At 41.6% G+C, this 20,265-nt stretch overlaps 1 protein-coding gene across 3 annotated transcripts in view; it reads right to left on the reverse strand.

Moving 5' to 3' along the window:
• Positions 1–19,769, reverse strand: part of tdrd7a (tudor domain containing 7 a) — a 30,708-nt gene extending 10,939 nt beyond the window's left edge. For 2 of the 3 annotated variants that reach the window (XM_034238558.1, XM_034238556.1), the window contains exons 1-8: positions 19,444–19,769; positions 17,446–17,664; positions 11,617–11,761; positions 7,530–7,722; positions 5,084–5,212; positions 4,868–4,905; positions 508–560; positions 199–369 (exon numbers count right to left, since the gene is read on the reverse strand). In XM_034238558.1, the coding sequence (XP_034094449.1) occupies positions 199–369; positions 508–560; positions 4,868–4,905; positions 5,084–5,212; positions 7,530–7,722; positions 11,617–11,761; positions 17,446–17,649 (933 nt within the window). In that variant the 5' untranslated portion in view covers positions 17,650–17,664; positions 19,444–19,769. Of the gene's footprint in view, positions 1–198; positions 370–507; positions 561–4,867; positions 4,906–5,083; positions 5,216–7,529; positions 7,723–11,616; positions 11,762–17,445; positions 17,665–19,443 lie in introns of all 3 variants that reach the window. The other variant, XM_034238557.1, reaches the window with a different exon arrangement.
• Between the last annotated feature and the right edge of the window lie 496 nt (positions 19,770–20,265).

Below are 20,265 nucleotides of genomic sequence, written 5' to 3' on the forward strand. Positions count from 1 at the left end.
GATGGACCCTCTTTACCCATGTATTCGCAGTTTTAGCAAGTATAATAAACTAAAAAAGTAGACTAAAATAGCATCAGATAATTTCACCCTTCCCCAAAAAGGCCAGATGAACATTTGTATAGTCCTCAAACAATACTCACAAGGCTTTATTTACTGTATAATTATTTGTACATGAACAAATAAGAGTGACTGACTCACCAAAGCGATGTGGGTCCACTTTTCCAGATCTATGAGCACCTGAGGGTGGAGCGTCTGACTGAACATATCGCTGTAGACGGCTGATAGTTTAGACAGCCACAATCCACTGAAGTACATCATCAGGAGTTCAGTTATTCTGCTCTGCATCAGCTCCATGTCATACAGACCGGACTGCATGGGGAGATTTCACATTGATCACTACTCTGATTTAGTCACAATAACAGGCATACACATTTTATGAATTAAGGTTTCATTGATAAATCTAAGCAGTTATTTGGGGATAAATGAGACAGTAAGTATATTTTGTACCTTGGGTTGACCAAGGCTGGAGACCTTTTCAGGAGGCTTTGCTGTGAAATGTTCTGCAAAGGGAGAAGAAAAAGTTAAGTGCTGATATTTGTAAACGGTTTGGGGCAGATTCTGCAGGATTTGGTTAGTCAAATGATTTTTGTTTTGGCAGTGTTGCCTAACGTTGATGATATACATTTGTCTGCAATACTGTACAGGTGGTGGGGAAGGGATCAACTGTGTGTTTCAACAGTGACAAGACAACATGACATCTAAAAGGCCCTGACACACCAAGCCGATTTCGGCCGTCGATGAGCGTCCTGTCGCCCTACTCAGATTGGTGTCCCGCACCGTCGTGTCTTTTCGGCCGTGCCGACACCTTCCGCTGCCGATTGACCAAGTTGAATCGGCAGCTGAGGCTGTCGGCAAAATAAATCACTCCGATAGGCTGTTCAGCTTAGCGAATCAGTGCATGAGAAGCGAAACGGAAGTGAGGTACGCAAACAAACGATTAGGCACACAGACGGCTATTATTTTTCATTTACATTATATAATGCTGGGTAGCTTGTGAAATTCACCATGGGAACAATAACATTTTATCTTAACCTATAATAATACAAACTATTTCTTGATTATATTTTTTAGTATTCTGAATCTTCAGATACTAAAGTTATCAAATAAATGTAGCGCAATATAAAGTAAACTATTTACCTGAATGGGAGTGGAGCAGTACAGTACTTAAGTAAATGTACTTTGTTACTGTCTACCACTGTTCATTGTTCAAGATTGAAATGTAAATTTGCAAGACGGTTTCTGCCCCTCTATTCACATGTAACCTTTCATACGTGAGGTTGGCTTCATTCTCCCATTATCCTCCACAATCTGCCTAGAAGTATTTTAATGTTGTAGCTGTTCAAGATGGTCATTTTAGGGTGCGTTCACACCTGCCTTGTATAGTCCGGTTGAATCAAACCCTGGTGCGTTTAGCCGCTTGGTGCGGTTCATTTGGGTCGGTGTGAACACAATCCGAGACCTCTTAAGTGAACTAAACAACCGGACTCTGGTCCGCTAAAATAGGTGGTCTCGGAGTGCTTGCTTGCAAACTCTGGAGCGGTTCATTGCTGGTGCGGACTGCGTTCACAAAACATGCTTCTATTAATCCCACCCTCAAGCACTATACCCTCCACACTGGAGGGTATGTAAACAATACATTGTAAAGCACAAGTACAAGCAAAAGTATACAGACAGGACGTCACAATTAAATAAAAACATATATTAAATAAAACATTAACTGAAAAATAAGTGACGAATGAATGCAAAATCCAGGATTCGACAACCCAACCATCAAAAAGACAACATAGAATAGCGGACTATACATTCAAATGCGCGTTCCCATGTCAAGGGGTGCATTTCACGACGGGGGTGCATCATTTGACACAACACCGGCACCGCCCTTATTTTTTTTAAACGGCATCATGTAAGTTGCGGCGACAGAGGTCCACAGTTTCCCCGCAGCGAGGCTCCCCCCGCCCTCCCGTAGACAGTTCACGAGCTCAGTCACTTCATAACACCAAAGATGGATCGCGGTAAACGCTCTAAAGTGATGCTCCACTACACTAAAAAAAGAAAAAGACAAGGCACAGTGTAATGCCTGTTAACCAGTTAAGCCCTGAGCCTGTTTTTCAGGTTTCAGGCTCGAAAATGCCACTAACACAACAAATGATATATCTTCACTTCTAAAAGGGGTAAATTAATAATTATTTTTCTCAAAGCAAGGTTACATCTGTGAGTTGGATGTAGAAGTGTCAGAATCAATATAGATGTTTTTATTTTAAAGTAAATTCAGATGGAACATAGTAAAAACATGTAAATTCTAATGTCCACCTAAAAAAAAAACGTTACTTATAGTGAAAACCACCCTTGCATGATGGGTTAGTAGACTAAAAGCTTTAGGAATCCAAACTATAACATATAATAAGTACCCTGTATCAAGATTGATGCAAAACAAGTGAAATTTGACCTTTTTAGAGAGATTTAGAAAAATAAAGTCTAAGCGGACTCACCTCTGGGTAATTTGGGAACCATTGGTTCCATTTGAACTTTTTCACTGTAAAAATCATTTTATTACTTTGAATTATCACTATAGGTATTTGTTCCATCCAAATACAACTGTTGTGAAAAAAAAAAAAAAAATAATAAAAAAAAAACATAGGCCTACTCTTACAGTGAGCCTCTGAATTAGCCCGAGCGAAAAATGCTAACCTATTACAGCACCGAAAATCACTCCTCGCTCCCTTATTACTTATCCTAGCTGCACATCCAACACATTGTTTATGATCGCAAGGAGACACAGAATCTAACGGTGCCCACCTGAACAGCCCAACACTGAAAGATACAAACTTGCGACGTTATCAACAAAAACGTACATCAAAACAAATGGCGCTAGCGCTAATGCGTTAGGCTAACATGGCTTACCTTCCTCTTTGTCTGGTCTAAACTGGTCTTCAATGGCATTAAAACGATAAAAACAATGATGTAGTTAATCCATAGATTAATATCCAATGTGGCTGTGTCCCCTTTGAAATGTTCTGATAATCTATAAGCAATAAAACTGCAATTCCGTTATCTGCTGTCCGCTCTGTGCTCCGTGCGCTCTGGGCATTTCCTGCTTCGTTACGTTGTAAACAATAAATGAAGTCGGCTGCGTAATGTTGGCACGCTGGCTGGCATTCTTTATAATTTGCGCAGGACCATATCTCTGGAACCCATTGGTCGATTCGTGTGATTTACACCTTTTTCTTAACCATCAGAACCAATAGAATCGATGGGCAGTTCCCAAATCTACGTAAACATTACCATAGCGGACGTAATAGAGAAGCAAACGAAGCATATCTGAAAGTGCAAGCCTGGACGGCAATACTTTATACCCAGTATATTGCCATAAATATGATGATGGATTATCAGTAAAAATTTCTACGTGACACAAAGACATTGGATTAACCTTGAGATGCGTTTTTATTCCGTTGAACACAACTTTTGATCACAAATCAAAAAAGGTAAGACGTAATTATTGTAATATTTTTGGAACCGGATGTTGTTTACTTTCTCTTTTCTGGCTGATAGCTCCAGGAATTCAAGGTCGGACAGTGATGACATTACATGTGTGGAATCTGTGGAGTCTCAGCTTTAAATCGTATATCTTGTTTGTGCAGTTAAGATAGTAATAAGGGCATTTCTACCGTGTGTTGTGTGTAAAAAAGCACTAGCATTAGTTAGCATTGTTTCGCTCAATGCTAATTCAAAGGCTTGGTATTACTCTTGTGTTTTTTTTAGCTGACAATTGTTCTTATTGTCAGTTAGCGGAGTTTCTTACCTTTAAAAGGGTATGAAACATTAATAGTTTCATAAATGTTAAGAAGCCCTGAGACATGCGAGAGAAAAAAAACTGTGGGAGGGGTCCACTGGGGGGACCTTCGGGCTTAACTGGTTAATAGCTTGCCACAGGCATAGCTCAGTTAAAATAAAGCACAGCTATTGTGCAATACATTTGTATTGCATGTATATTTTTTATTTGTGAAAATGTCAGTTAAAGCTTAAAAAAAATAAAGATATTTTTGTTATCTAAACGTTTGACACACAGTTTTGCCCGTGTGAATGCAAACCGAACCTTCTGAAAAATGAACAAACTGTCGTCTGGTGCGCACCAGAAAACGGACTATTAGGTGTGAATGCACCCTTAAAATGTTTTTTAAAATATACTGTTCGTAGTTAAACCAATAATAATGCTAGGGCTGCAACTGACAGTTATGTAGGCACATTTTTCTTAACGCTGTGTGATTAAAAGAATAAACACAAATAGCAGGATGGGCACATAATATATGTGCCCATCCTGCTATTTGTGTTTATTCTTTTGCTATATCTTTCCCCACTGAAAAGGCACTGCACCGATAATGTTAAAAATATTGGCATAGTTCATCCCTGTGCTGCTTGGCTCGAGCTGTAGCATTGGTGGTGTGTGGCAGTGCGACTGTTTGGCCAAGACGCAGGAGACATGAAGCGACATAACAGTCGGGTCCGTCGGGACGTGTTCTTTAGTGTCAGTTTGGTGTGTCAGGGCCTTAAGCTTCTCAGTTGAATGTTTTTATTTTAAATCAAATCACTATCAGTTTTATTGGAAACAATTTATTTCTGTGCTTATGGCTGACCAAAAAAAAAAAAGGTAAAAATAAAACAGACATATGAAATAAGATGACGGTTTTTCCATTATAAAAATTATTTTGCTCTATAAATAATATGACTGAATTACCAGTGTTTTGGCTAAAAGGGAATCAATAAACGTTGTGAAATTGATAAGGACAAACACCAAGCAGGTCCAACTTACCACTGGGCTTCTGAACGTTTGCCAAGCTCTTCTCTTTCCTGTTGGCAACAGAACAGTCTATTGAGCATTTTGTACACTAACAAAGCTGTAAATCAAAACAATAAATATAATAAAAGAGCTGCCCTGAGCAATATTTTAGTAAAGGGTAGTAGACAAACAGTTGTAAGCATGCTAGGCTATGGTGGGAAAAGGGATGGTCCACATGTGTATGTTTACCTGTCAGGCACCAAACAATGTTCTACAGCTGTTCGAGGGGCTGGTTGGTAAGTCGGTTGAGGAGCATGATGAAAAACGGGTTGTCTGTATGGGACAGGGACGTGAGAGCTGAAGCTTCGGCCCAATTGCCTGATGTTTGGGGAGAACACAAGCAGATACTTTGGTTTATTCACTTTGGAAATCACTTAAACATGATGCCTTGAAAAAAACATATTCTTCGAAGCATGAGATTCAAAGAGTGCTTTTTACAGAAAGCAACCAACACTTTGGGTTTCCAAGAACTGAAATTAAATAACTGACTAAAATGTAATAATAATGCTGCTTTTTAGTGGCTAGACAATGTATAATCAATGTTGCCCCATAACGCTGTAAGTGCAGCCACTGCTCATCATTATTGATTTAATATGTTATTGTTTACCTCAGGGTTCTTACACCTTTTCCAAAGTCAAATTCAAGCACTTTTCAAGCATTTTCAAGGTGCATTTTCCAGCTTTTCAAGCATCTTACAGCTGTTGTAAATTACATATTTATATACACATACTCAAATGATTATTTCCCTACCTCACATTAACTCAGATGTTCTTTATGCTATAAACAACCAAATGTGTGTTTTGTGATAGCATTCTACACGAGGATGAAAAATTAAAGAAAATAAAACTAAGTTTAATATTTAAAAATGAGTGATCTGTACGTAGACTAGGCATCCCATATAACCTGTCTGAGCCAATATAAAACAATCAGCCAAATAACTTTTCAATACATTATTGATTACTATTTTGAGGTACTTTTAGGTTGGCAGTAAACATAAGTCAGAGGTACATGGTGTTCTTCTACTCCACTACATGTATTTAATACCTTTAGTTACTTCACAGATCAGGATGAATGATGTGAAATATAACCAAGTGTTAAATCAGACTTTAGTTCCACCTGGAGTAAATCCACAAGCTACCCTGCAGTACACAAAGTCATTCAAACTAGCTGCACCTTTACCAGCTTTGAGAACACTTTCATGATCAATCATTATAAAACATATCATATGTATTATTCTGAAATGGACCAATTTGCACAACGACTACTTTTACTGTCGCTACTTTCACTATATTTTGATGAGAATACTTTTCTACTTTTACTTGAGGAACATTTTGAATGCAGGACTTTTACTGTAACGGAGTATTCCTACACTCTGGTACTTCTACTTTTACTCAAGTACAATATCTGAGTACTTATTCCTTTACTCAAGTACAATATCTGAGTAGTTATTCCACCTCTGGTAGTGTATTAGTCTGAATTGTAGCCACAAAATCACGCAGAGCTGCATAAAAATAGACTCACAATGGTAACAAGTGGAAAATAATATTTACAAATGTGTACAATGATTTTTAGGTAATTTTGACTACTCAAGACACCTGACTTATACATCTTCAAAGGAAGACTGTGTTCATTCTATAATTACATGGCATTAAAGCAAAATGTAGTTTTACTTGTATAATACTTCAATTTTATATAAAAGACAGTTTGTTTTCATCTGTTTTCAAATAAACAAAGTATTGGCTTTCAGAATATTAAACTTGTTTCGGCAAATTCAGATGATGAATACAACTTTGAAGCTTGTAACTTCCCCCAGACCAGTAATACAAACGAAAATGTGTCTTCGGGTCAATGTGACTGATTTCGATAGAGCAAGTCACATTTGGTTTAGGCACGAAACATACCACCAGTAGAAATACATTGCTTTCAAAATCGCTCTGTGTCGAATCAATAGATTAGATTTCGTGACGATAACACGAAATGCCGTGAGTGCTTCATCCTCTGAACACCACACGATGGCGACTGTAACGCACATAACATAGGTACGCTCCTCTGAAATGATTGTCCCCTGCAATTATTATTATCCCTCAATCGAGTTCGCTATTCAGCTAGCTAACGTTAGCTTAAACAAACGTAACATGCAACGTTAGCCTAATCTAAAATGCTCTTCTACGTCGTACCTTTCATGTGGCTCGTCAGCGCAGACTCTCGCATCGTTATTTGTTGCAAACTTTGCAGGAGGCTACTCGTGGGCTTGACCCTCGTCTTAGCCATGGCTTGTATTTGTCTTCTGCTAGCCAACGCTCGTTGAAACGGCAACCTCCTGGCACACAGTCATCTATCACTCTCATCAGAATGCCCAGGTCACACAAACACTTGCAGGTCGCGCGCATAGCGCGGGAAGGTGCAGCGGAGCTGTTTTATGTAGAAGCGAAGCAATTCTTTTCTTTTAATCTAAAAAGCGAACTATTCAGTCGGACAGCAATTTATTGTAAAAGTAAAGCATTTACATTTTCAAGCACTTTATCTCAATTTCCAGCACCATTCCCAAAATTCAAGCACTTTCCCAACCTTGAAAACACCACGTCAAATTTCAAGCATTTTCAAGGATTTCAAGCACCCGTACGAACCCTGTTACCTGTAGTCTCCTGAGGCGCTGTAGTTTCCTGAGGCGCTGTAGTTTCCTGAGGCGCTGTAGCTTCCTGAGGCGCTGTAGCTTCCTGAGGCGCTAGCGCTGTAGCCTCCGTGGCCTGCAGCGGACCGAGAGCGGTTTGCTATCCAGCTAGAGGGACCACCAACTATGGGTTGGCGGAGACTAGACCGTGGCCTCACTAAATACATGGACAGGGAGGTATAGGTTAGTTTAGGTTGATAAAAGGAGCAGAGACACAGAGAAAGCTTTGAGGAACTATATGGAATCACAAATAATGATTTACGAGGTTAATGTTTGCAACTCTCATCCCTTGTCTTGATAAAAAAACTCTTACTGCCGATATAACTGATGAACTCAGTGTGCATCTGGACCCGGTGACAACATTACCTATTGACGCAGCAACCACTGTAAGTTATATTCTTGTTTAATTAGACTTCTCGGTTTCATTTATTCGACTCTGTATAATTGTTACTGTAGCTAAAACGGCTAAATCGCTTTTGAGAGATTTTAAATCTCAGATCTGCTCAGGCGAAACCTGCTTTACAGCTCTCAGCACTCAAGCCTGCATTATTAACATAGGCAGGGCCAGTCTATTGTCGCCCATCAGCTGTAGATAGTTAACTAATTAACTTCAGCTGTGAGAACTGAGCAATCAGGCGTCCATTTCGGGTAGCTCTTTCCTGGAGCGGCAGCTTCAGCGGCAGACAGGCTAAGACTGACAAAGACATTAGAGTCCTACGGGAGTAAGACTGACAAAGACATTAGAGTCCTACAGGAGTCACGAGGGAGGCAAAGAGGAGGCAAATCCTACTTTGATTGAGCTAAGTATCGTTGGCGTTTTTAATTTTTACTTTTGTTGTTTAGCCCCTCATGCTATAATCATGTGTATTTTCTCCATTCCTGTTCATGTGTCTTCTCGCAATTATCACTGGCCCCGTGTATCTCCTAATCGATATAACCGGCCTGCTCTCGTCTATCCCACGTGCTTCACTGAGATCCATCATCTAGTTTCAGGTGGCCTGTGGAACTGCCAGTCAGCTGTTCCTAAGGCTGACTACATCTCTGGCTACGCCTCCCTGCAGTCTCTGGATTTCCTTGCTCTCACTGAGACCTGGATTACTCCATCCAACACATCCACCCCAGCAGCTCTCTCCACTGCATATTCCTTCTCCCATACACCCAGACCCACTGGCAGAGGAGGTGGCACTGGTCTCCTGCTCTCTCCCAAATGGAGCTTTTCCCTCTTCAAGCTACCTAACTTTACTCCTTCCACCTTTGAGTTCCATGCCGTCACAGTAACCCATCCTATACAGTTAACCATTGTTGTTCTCTACCGTCCACCAGGCGCCTTGGGGGACTTCTTGGAGGAATTAGATCATCTCCTCTCACACATCCCTGAAACTGGCCCTCCCGCTGTACTTCTCGGAGACTTCAACCTCCAGATGGGGAAGATAGACGAACTAACATCTCTGTTAACCGCCTTTGCTTTCTCACTCTCTCCGTCCCCACCGACTCATAAAGCTGGCAATGTCCTTGATCTCATATTCTCAAGGAACTGCGCTACTTCTAACCTCTCTGTAAACCCGCTCCACACATCCGATCACTTCTTCATTTCATTCTCTCTATCCCTTTCCAAACATAACAAACTAATCTCTTCCCATCCTACACTTGTCCGCCGTAACCTTCGCTCCCTCTCTCCCTCTACCTTTGCCTCGTCGGTGCTCTCAGCCCTCCCTTCCTCTGATTCGTTCCAACTACTGCCTCCAAACTCTGCTGCAGAAACTCTCCTCTCTACTCTCTCATCCACTCTGGACTCGCTCTGTCCTCTGACATCTCGGCAGGCTCGTCAGTCCCCTCCGGCTCCCTGGCTAAATGATGCACTGCGTGCTAATAGAACCGTCCTTAGGGCAGCAGAGCGGAAATGGTGGAAATCCAAACACCGTGACGACCTCCTAACCTATCAAGCTCTCCTCTCCTCTTTCTCTGCTTCGATCTCTCAGGCAAAAAGCACTTTCTTTCAAGATAAGATCCAATCTTCCTATTCCAATCCTAAAAAACTATTTTCCATCTTCTCCACCCTCTTGGACCCTCCAAAAGCTCCTCCCCCCTCCTCACTTCTGTCAAGCGACTTTGTTACCCACTTTGAAAAAAAGGTTAATGATATTCGCTCTTCTTTTTCTGACTCACCTCTACTCACCGCTGGGTCACCAGACCTTCCTTCCACCAACACACTAACCTCCTTTTCCCCTCTCTCTCCAAGTGAGGTTCTTACCCTCATTACCTCTGCCCGCCCTACCACCTGTCCTCTGGACCCTATCCCTTCAAACCTCCTTCAGACTATCGCTCCTGATATTCTACCGTTTCTCACCCATTTCATCAACACTTCTCTAACTTCTGGTCACTTTCCAAACAGTCTCAAGGAGGCAAGAGTAAACCCTCTCCTAAAGAAACCCACTCTCAACCCGTCTGATGTTATAAACTACAGGCCTGTCTCTCTCCTCCCGTTCCTGTCTAAATCACTTGAACGCGCTGTCTTTAAACAACTCTCCTGTTATCTCAATCAGAACAACCTTCTGGATCCGCACCAGTCTGGTTTCAAGGCAGGTCACTCCACAGAAACTGCTCTCATTGCGGTCACGGAGGAACTGCACACTGCCAAAACTGCATCCCTCTCCTCTGTCATCATCCTGTTGGACCTGTCTGCTGCATTCGACACGGTGAATCATCAGATCCTCCTTCGCACTCTCCAAAAACTTGGAGTTTCTGGCTCTGCACTTTCCCTCCTCACCTCATACCTGAAAGACCGTACCTACAGGGTGACTTGGAGAGGGTCTGAGTCCGACCCTTGTCAATTAACTACGGGGGTCCCTCAGGGCTCTGTTCTTGGTCCCCTCCTCTTCTCCTTGTACACAAACTCGCTCGGATCAGTCATTAGCCCGCATGGTTTTTCTTACCACTGCTACGCTGACGACACCCAATTAATTCTGTCCTTTCCCCGCTCAGAGACCCAGGTCGTCGCACGCATCTCTGCTTGTCTAGCTGACATCTCTCAGTGGATGTCTGCTCACCACCTCAAGCTCAACCTTGACAAGACTGAGCTGCTCTTCCTCCCGGGAAAAGATTGTCCAACTCTTGACCTGACAATCAACATCGGCACCTCAGTTGTTTCCCCCGACTCAGACTGCAAGGAATCTGGGTGTGACCCTAGATAACAACCTGTCCTTCACTGCAAACATCGCTGCTACAACCCGCTGCTGCAGATACACGCTTTACAACATCAGGAAGATACGTCCCCAGCTGACTCAGAAAGCGACTCAGGTTCTGGTCCAGGCTCTCGTCATCTCACGCCTAGACTACTGCAACTCCCTCCTGGCTGGTCTACCTGCATGTGCCATCCGACCTCTGCAGCTCATCCAGAATGCAGCGGCTCGTCTGGTTTTCAACCTTCCTAAATTCTCCCACACCACTCCGCTCCTCCGCTCCCTTCACTGGCTTCCGGTAACTGCTAGAATCCACTTCAAGACACTGGTACTTGCTTACCGTGCTGCGAATGGATCTGGCCCTTCCTACATCCAGGACATGGTTAAACCGTACACCCCAGCGCGTGCACTACGCTCTGCATCAGCCAAACGACTCGTTGCGCCCTCGCTGCGAGGGGGACCCAAGTTCCCATCGGCGAAAACACGTGGGTTTGCTATCCTGGCTCCAAGATGGTGGAATGAGCTCCCCATTGACATCAGGACGGCAGATAGCTTGCACATCTTCCGGCGCAAACTGAAAACTCATCTCTTTCGACTCCACTTCGAGCGTTAGAACGATTAACGAAGCACTTTTATACCAATAAAGGACTGGATTACCTAAAGCCAGTTGAGTAGCACTTGAAATGTTTGGCTCTATGAAACCTGATATACTTATATGATTCTGTTTTCTTCAAGGTTGTGTCTTCCTGGTCGAATGTACTTATTGTAAGTCGCTTTGGACAAAAGCGTCAGCTAAATGCAATGTAATGTAATGTAATGTAATGTAATATAAGAGGTCTGACATAAGAGACAAAGCAACAAGCATCTCTTACCGTTGAGCATGTACGAGTTAGACGGTTTGAATCTCATCTTGCAGTTGACGAATTGGGAGCGGCCAGCCCTCTTGGCGTTCTTCTGCTTGGCCACCAGCTCAGCAATGTGGGCCGTCTCTCCACACACTGCAGCAAAGCATTTCACCTAAAGAGCACATGTGTTGAAGACTTATTATTCACAATGTGCTTTGTAAAAGTGAACTTTTGCCGCAGTTTTTTTCAGTTCTGTGTTGATGCTAGCCGACTGAGACACTGTTTAGGGATGCAAATTAAACGCCAGGTAGGGCTGTACCCGAATATCCGAATATTCGTTCATTGGAGTACTATTTGGGTTTCAACTTCGTTATTCGGATATTTGTTTTTTTTCGCACTGCAGCTGCCAAATAGAATTGATTGAAAACTCCACAGGGCTCAACGCTAACTTTTAAAAGTGGTTGCCAGGCTGGCAACCAGGCATCAGCTTTTGGTTTCCAAAACGGAAAATACGGTTGCCATCTTTAGTCACCTTGTATTTTAAATAATTAAGATACTATACAGTTATACAGTGGACCAACATTCCACAGGCCACAATCAACAACCTGATCAACTCTATGCGAAGGAGATGTGTTGCACTGCGTGAGGCAAATGGTGGTCACACCAGATACTGACTGGTTTTCGGACCCCCCCAGACCCCCCCAATAAAGCAAAACTGCATGTTTCAGAGTGGCCTTTTATTATGGCCAGCCTAAGGCACACCTGTGCAATAATCAGGATTCAGCATCCCAGCATCTGCATGTAAACGCACGATGGTGCACACAGCAGCAAGCGATGACAGCGATGAGTTTAATTTTGAACGTGTCTGAGAGCTCATATGAAGCTGAAGGATCGGTTTATGTTTTATCTGTTAGAAGTTTAGGAATTAGGTGCGTCAATATGGGCGATAATACGGTCATGTAGCCAGTGGTGGACTGGGACTAAAAATCAGCCCGGGACTCTCGACCGGCCCACTTCGGTACCGCTAGCAGGGATAGACATTAAGGGCCGGTGGAATTGTATTATCACTGGCCACACCATTGTAACCACTGGCCCGGAGCATTCGTCCACCAAAAAAAAAATCGACTAATAAAGCAAATGAACACATTTGTTGCAATAGTAATTTATGCACCAACTACATTACTACTTGTACTACAACATTTGAATCATCAGTTCTTCCTCATTTTCCTCAATTGTTCATATTTGGTTTATTAAAATAATGATATTGTGGTCATTGTTACAAAAATTCTGCTATTATTATGAGTATTATCAGTGTGAGAAAAAGTTTTTAGAGAGTACTTGTCCATGGACAAGTGAGTTTGGCAATTTACTAGTCCGAATACATTTTTCACTTGTCCAGAATGGACAAAAATTGGGGCCACTAGAATCTTCTTCTTCGTCATCGTATTTTACATTTTCCCACGGTTTTTACGACACCGCTAACGTAAGTGAGCGGTAAGATTTTACTGCATCACACATAGGGTTGGGTATCGTTTGGATTTGAACGATTCTGGTTCTCGATTCCGGTTATTTTCGGTTCTCAATTCCGGTTCTTTGAGAGGGTAAAAATAAGTCAAACTGGGAGGAAAATATATTTATGAAAAGATTAAGTCAAATCTGTATTCCTATTTACAAATCACTTCATACTGTTGAATTTCTTACGGTTATTGAATACAATTATATAAAAATAATCTCTGCATTGTTTTGTTAGTTCTAAGTGGTGCAGTTTGAGAATGTACAATTGGCCCAGTCTCCTCTGATGTTACACTGCAACCTGCCTGTGAGACAAAGTCCAACCACACATGTCCAACACATAGGACATAACCTAATAATAATAATAATGACACATTAGATGTATAGCCTATAGGCCTAGCGCTTTTCTACAACTCAAATACGCTTACACATGTCCTGCAATACACATGCTGCAGCTGCCCAGCTGCTCACTGTTTGTAAAAGTAAATAAATAGTATTTTCATTTCAATAATGTACTTTCTATACCCTGCTTCATAAACAATACTGACATCCCTGTGCTCCTCTGAGTCTGGGGGTCCGGGGATGTGAGGACAGCGCGAGGACACAGACAGGGAGGCTGCTTCACTTCATAAAGGAAATTCAATTCAATTCAAAACCTTTATTTATCCAGGTAAAATCCCATTGAGATCAATGATCTCTTTTTCAAGGGAGACCTGCAGCAGTAGGTTCCACAAGAAGACATAAACAACAGAACAACAAAAGGACATCATACAGCAAAATGTACAGGGATTACAATTTACATATTTAACCACAAGTACAGGTACCAACAGCATCTGATTTTGTAGCATCCAACCGAGCTTTAAAAACATGTAGTGGTACTAGCTTGGTAATTTTCCATTCTTTTTGCAGACTGTTCCATGTTAGTGGAGCTGCACATCTAAAAGCTTTCTTCCCTAAGACAGTCCTAGCACTTGGCACATTTAATAAAACCACAGCATGCGATCTCAGGCAATAAGTACTTTCAATTCGCAGAGAGATCAGGGAGCAGATATAAGATGGTAGTTTATCCAACATGGCTTTGTAAATGAAAAAGTACCAGTGACTGAGCCTCCGTACAGTAAGTGATGGCATAACCGCCTTGGTATACAGGGTACAGTGATGCGTAAGTGCTTTACAATTTGTCAAAATGGTGGTCAATATTAACAACATAGGAGTTAAAACGCTTAATAACCTTCATTATGTGTTAGAGAAAGAACATAAGAAAGTTTGACAAAGATGAGGCTGTTAATCGGGCAGCGGATCCGCTGTGTGTAGAAAGAGAGAGAGAGAGAGAGAGAGAGAGAGAGATAGAGAGAGAGAGAGAGAGAGAGAGAGAGAGAGAGAGAGAGAGAGAGAGAGAGAGAGAGAGAGATAGAGAGAGAGAGAGAGAGAGAGACGCTGAGCTGCACTGTGCAGCGATCAGCTGATACGGAGCATCGAGAGAGCTGCAGTCCGCGGGGCTCGGCCTCGCCTCCTGTCCTCACAACTCTTATTAATCCCGGTACCGGACAATTATTTGTTCCTACTCGGAACCGAGTTTTGCTTCCCAACCCTGCCACTGTGCTACACTGCCCGCCCCCATCCCCATCTAACTGTACAGAAAGCGGCGAGATGCATTTCCTTAGGAATCGACAAGCAGAACCTAAACTAACATTTCTAAACGAACAATTGCGGACACGTACAATTTGCGAATGAGTTCTGCCTTTTGTAAACTGAATGTATCAATAATTTGTCAATAAATCAGGCCGAAAAACGTCACTTGTCCGCCGGACAAGTCAATTGAAAGATCTACTTGTCCGATATTGTAAATAACACGTCCCGGACGGTGGGACGTGTACTTTTTCGCACACTGATTATTATTTGTATAATGCACTTCCTGCCTTCCTGTCATTAGGAGTTAGATATGTAATGGCTATGTAATTGATTTGATTAGAACCTTCATTATCCTAAACTGCTGGGACATTTCGCCAATACCTTTATATTGTCTACTCTTCACTTACTTGTCAGCATAGGTCGGCATTGATGTACAGAGCAGACAGAAGACCTTGTTTATATTGGCATCATATTGAGAGGTGCAGTGACGCGTCCTAAAACCAGGAAGTAAGCTGCTGGTTCCCTCGACAAAAATTAATGGGATTTCTCCACAGGGTTTTGGAAAATAGCTGGAAATAAGGTCTGTGGAAAACTAACCTGTTTGATAAATGCACGTTTTGTTCAGCCGGATAATCTCCACATGTCTACCTTACTTTTATAATTTTCGAATCATAAATCTAATCGATAGATAAAAGGGTTTTAGAATGCGTCACTGCACCACTCTATAGAAGCCAACTCCATCAATCAAGCTGGCTGAAACTTTCTCTCCCTCTTCTTCTCATGCTCCCTGTCACTCTCCTTTAACTCCTCCGGTGACTTTCTTTTATTTGAAGATTGTTTTTTGCCCGGTGCTTGGCCGGTTACCGCTGGTATTAAAAACATTTTGGCGAATGGTTAAGTGGCGCGATAGTCTGTAGTGAAGGAGCGCGCTCCCGCTCACAGGAGCCTGCTCACGCTGCGCAACTCCCGCTACCCCGCCGGAACCCTGTGTCAGGCACTGACACGTCTCCACAATTGCCATAATAGATTGCCCGATCGGGCAACCAGCAGGTGAGGCTTCATTAATGTCGAGCCCTAGGGAATGCTTCACTGTGCGACGAGAGCCAAACACGGACAAAGTGTGTTGTCATGCATAGAAATGGTGAATTACTGAGTTTAGGCACGTTAATAACGTTTTAATGAAGTTGACTACAGTATATTCATATTTGTCAGTGCTTTCATGTCAATTCGGCGAACATAAATATAAATGATCGTGGTGAAGATGATGATTACAAATCGGTAGTGAGAGCTGCTGAATTTCCTCCCATCGGATGTGATATAAAAACAAATCGATTAATTTTGTAGTTGTAAACTCAAGTGGATGAAACTACATTTATTAGTGCTTTCATGTCAATTCGGCGAACATATGATACATTAAATGATCGTGAGGATGATGATTAAAAATCGTTTGTTTGAGCCGGTCTGCATTTCCTGATGAAAAAACAAACCGATGCTTTTTGTAGTTGTAGAACACCAACATGGATTAAACGTGTGGTTTTTTTTACCACAATGTTGGGAAACTAATGGATAAAATGCACGGATTATTATTATTATTATTATTCCCACTCCGATCGGGACACTAGGTCCCCCGTTTCCCCGCAGCGAGGCTCCCACCGTTGTCAGTTTACGTGGGCTGGGCGGCGTGCAGTGTCGGTGTACAGTGCCGTTAGCTAGTGCAGCAGCTCCCGCAACAACACCGGGGGACCTCCGGGCGACGTTTGGGTCTACGTCAACCCTAAAAGCGGAGGTGCTGTAGACGCTAAATACCGTAGCTAAACACCAATCATGCAATGATGAAAGATTGTAGCCAAGGCAGCAGAGCTCTGAATATAGCCACACACACAATTATTTTGGTCAATAATTGATATCACGATTATTAAATCCGATTATTCTTTAGAATTTGAAAACATCAATTTATTGAACTTTAAAACAAATAATAATTTGAACAGTATCTTTTTAACTGTTGATTACCCTGAACGTATAATTCAACTGAAAAACCAATACAAAAATAAATTATATATTTAAATAAAATCAAAATAATAAACACCAAGAAACAAGATCAACAAATATTTGAGCGCACTTCCACAAGCTACTAAACATATAAATAAAAATAAATTAGACTAAAATTAATTAGATCAAATATGTTGTAGTGCACATATTAGCAAAGCTAAATAATAGTTTTTTTCGATTATGTTGTTTTTGTAATTGTGGCAGGCCAAAATTGTAATTGCGATTCAAATACGATTAATTGCACAGCCCTAACACACACGCAAGCACACAGAGACACACACATACACACTTTTTGTGGCCACAAAAATTGTGACCACTGGAATCTTCTTTTTCGCCATCGTATTTTCCCACGTTTTTTACGACACCGCTAACGTAAGATTTTACTGCATCACTCATAGGGTTGGGTATCGTTTGGATTTAACGATTCCGGTTCTGCTTTTCGATTCCGGTTATTTTCGGTTCTCGATTCCGGTTCTTTGAGAGGGTAAATAAGTCCCATGACAAACTGGGAGAAAAATATATTTATGAAAAGATTAAGTCAAATCTGTATTCCTATTTACAAATCAGTTCATACCGTTAATGAATACAATTATATAAAAATAATCTCTGCATTGTTTAGTTAGTTCCCAGTGGTGCAGTTTGAGAATGTACAAATGTCCTCACCTCTCCCATGCGGTAATCCATGCGGACGACCGAGGGGATGCTCGTGAGGTAGTCTTCCAGTTTGGAGTAGCCCAGCTTCCTCAGCGGGATGCTCTCTCCGCACAGTGACTGGTACTCTACCTGCAGGGTGCTAAAAGACACCCCGTGTTTGCTGGACTGAAGTACAGACCGCAACATTTTCTTAATGGACTCGCTGTCTGACATCCTGATAGATTCACACTGAAAAAGAAACAAAATAAACATTAAACCGGAATATACTTTCCCTAATGGCAGAGGTGGGAAGTAACGAAGTACATTTACTCAGCTTTAGCTACTCTTAACAAAATAAATCTTTACAAATTAAACTAGTGATCAGTGGACTATCTCTTTAACACAAGTAACAAAAAGTAAATCAGAACTTTGTCGAATACAATAAAATGCTATTTGATGCAACAATATAATCTAGAAATGTCACATGTATAAACACATTTACACACTAAAAAGGCAATTTGTCTGCACATTGATAACTTTTCCGTGTTATACTTTAAGTTACATTTTGCTGAGAATATTCTTTTACTTTTGAAATTTGAACGCAGGACCTTTACTTGTGGTTACGTATTTTTGACAATAATGTCAGGGTTGCCAACTCTCATGCATCTGGCATGTGACACACGCTTTCACTCTCAATCTCACTGCCCAAACTATTCTCACGCCAAAAACAAGATGAACCAGCGATCGTTTTTGGTTGGTTATTTACAATGTTGAGTTGACAGCTGCTCAAGCTGTCGATCCGCTCCCTCCCCGCCCCCACCACTCTTAACAACGTTAACAGACAGCAGAGCAGTGGGAGCCGGTTGGTCAATCCCCGACCCGTATTGCGCATGCGCAGATCTATGATCCAGTAGAAATGATACAAAAGTAAAAGTCTGCTGCTTATTGTTCTACTAGGCCAAAATAGTGTCAAAGACTATATGAGAGTGAGAGTGTTAATTAATATATTTGGGAGTTTGGAGTAAATCTGTAGATTTGTTTGAGTGTGTGTTTCATGTAGATGTATTTGTGTGTGTGTTTCATGTCTCATGATAATTAATTTTGTTGGATACATTTTCACGGAAATTATTGCGATAAACGATAATATTGTCGGCACCGTTGTATGACCATTTTAGACCACTGACATAATGATAATATATAATAATAATTCAAGTACATCCTTTCAAACTGCTAGTCACATCCTCATGTAAATGGAAATGTATCGAGTTCATTTGTATTTATCATACGATAAGTCAATGAATTGCTTATCGCGACAGGCACACAATAAATGTGTTTGACTTTCATTAGTGAATGCAACTTTGTGCCCTTTATACTCTGTGTCCAATATTGTGTATTTGTATATATATATATGCTAAGGTCCCGCTACTGACACGATAGCAGTCATTTAGTGCGCATATGTGTAATTAAACCCATGATATCAAAATCTCACTCCAGCCAGGTACCCAAAGTTGGCAACCCTGATAATGTATTGGAGTACTTCCACCTTTGAAAAGCGACAGGCGGGGGGGACGCGTGGAAGTAGTAGGCCACAGGCAGACCATTAACGTTACATTGCTCTGATCTTTTATATACCGTAAATCATAAATGTGTATATTATATTTGAGTGTTGTATGTATTTAAAAAAATTGACCTAGAGTCTGACTGTTCAAATAAAGCTGATGATGATGTATACGACATAGCTGCGTAAATTACGGATTGTGTTCGCCCCTCGCGTCTTCCAATGTGGTTGTTAGCTTAGCCAACGTAGTTAGCCGGTTGTCCGCCGCTTAGTGGTTAGATCATGGCCTAGGTGTTGAACAGAGGCTAATGGCTAGCTGTTCGTTAGTAGCTAGCGGTAAAATAAACTGTGTTATTTCGGCCCACAACTGACCCGTTACATTCCAGACATAATTATTTCCAATGTGCAATGACGTTAGCCAATGTATTGTGACGGACAAAGATGTCTCCATTGTGTGTCTATGGACTTACCTTTAGTTTTAAGTTGTTAGCCGAACTGCCGTGGTCTCTCCTGTGCTGCCGAGTTCAAAATCACGTGCACGTGCACGACACGTTAACGCCCACAGTCTCAAATGGTTAATGCCGGAAAGTGAATGGGAAGGGTCTCGGTTGAAGCCTATGGTTGAAGCACGCGACGCAACGGATAATGTTTTCCTAACACTAATCTTACGAACATTTAGGTAGTTAAATACTTTGCATTTTAGGTGATCAACAAGGCAATCTTGCAGAAAACGGTCGTTTTGTAAAACGTTAGCTAACGTTAGCAGAGTTACGACACTCTTTGATGTCGACGCCTGCCGGTCACGTGATTTATGTATGCCGGGATAGTTCCAAACGCACTTCCGTGGCAATGCTTCTCTATGGCAAAAACAGCACGAACATGGTCAAAATAGTCATAGATTAAACCAACGCTGTTATTTTTTAAAGATTGCTTTCATATTTACATGATGTGGTTACACTTTGTATGGCACTATTTCTAAGTTTCGTTATTTAACGATATTTTGAGGGGAAAGTGTGGTAGCACAAGCAGGCTATTTTGCTGTCACTGCCAGGGCAGTCACGTCCGTAGTATAGTTGCGCTGCGCTGTCATGTTCTTCTATGGGACAGACAGACAGCAGCGATTGCGTTATTGAATGGTAAATATATATATTTTTTAAAACACACACACCCAAGTACTTTTTCAGCTGTAATGGCATTATTGCATACTTTTTATTGACAGTTTTGCTTTTGGAGAGGCAGGTGACAACGGGAAGCTTGGTAGCCTATTACTTAGACGTTTTACATTTTTGGAG

This window comes from Gymnodraco acuticeps, unplaced genomic scaffold, assembly GCF_902827175.1.
Source record: "Gymnodraco acuticeps unplaced genomic scaffold, fGymAcu1.1, whole genome shotgun sequence".
In the NCBI taxonomy this organism is placed as follows: domain Eukaryota; kingdom Metazoa; phylum Chordata; class Actinopteri; order Perciformes; family Bathydraconidae; genus Gymnodraco; species Gymnodraco acuticeps.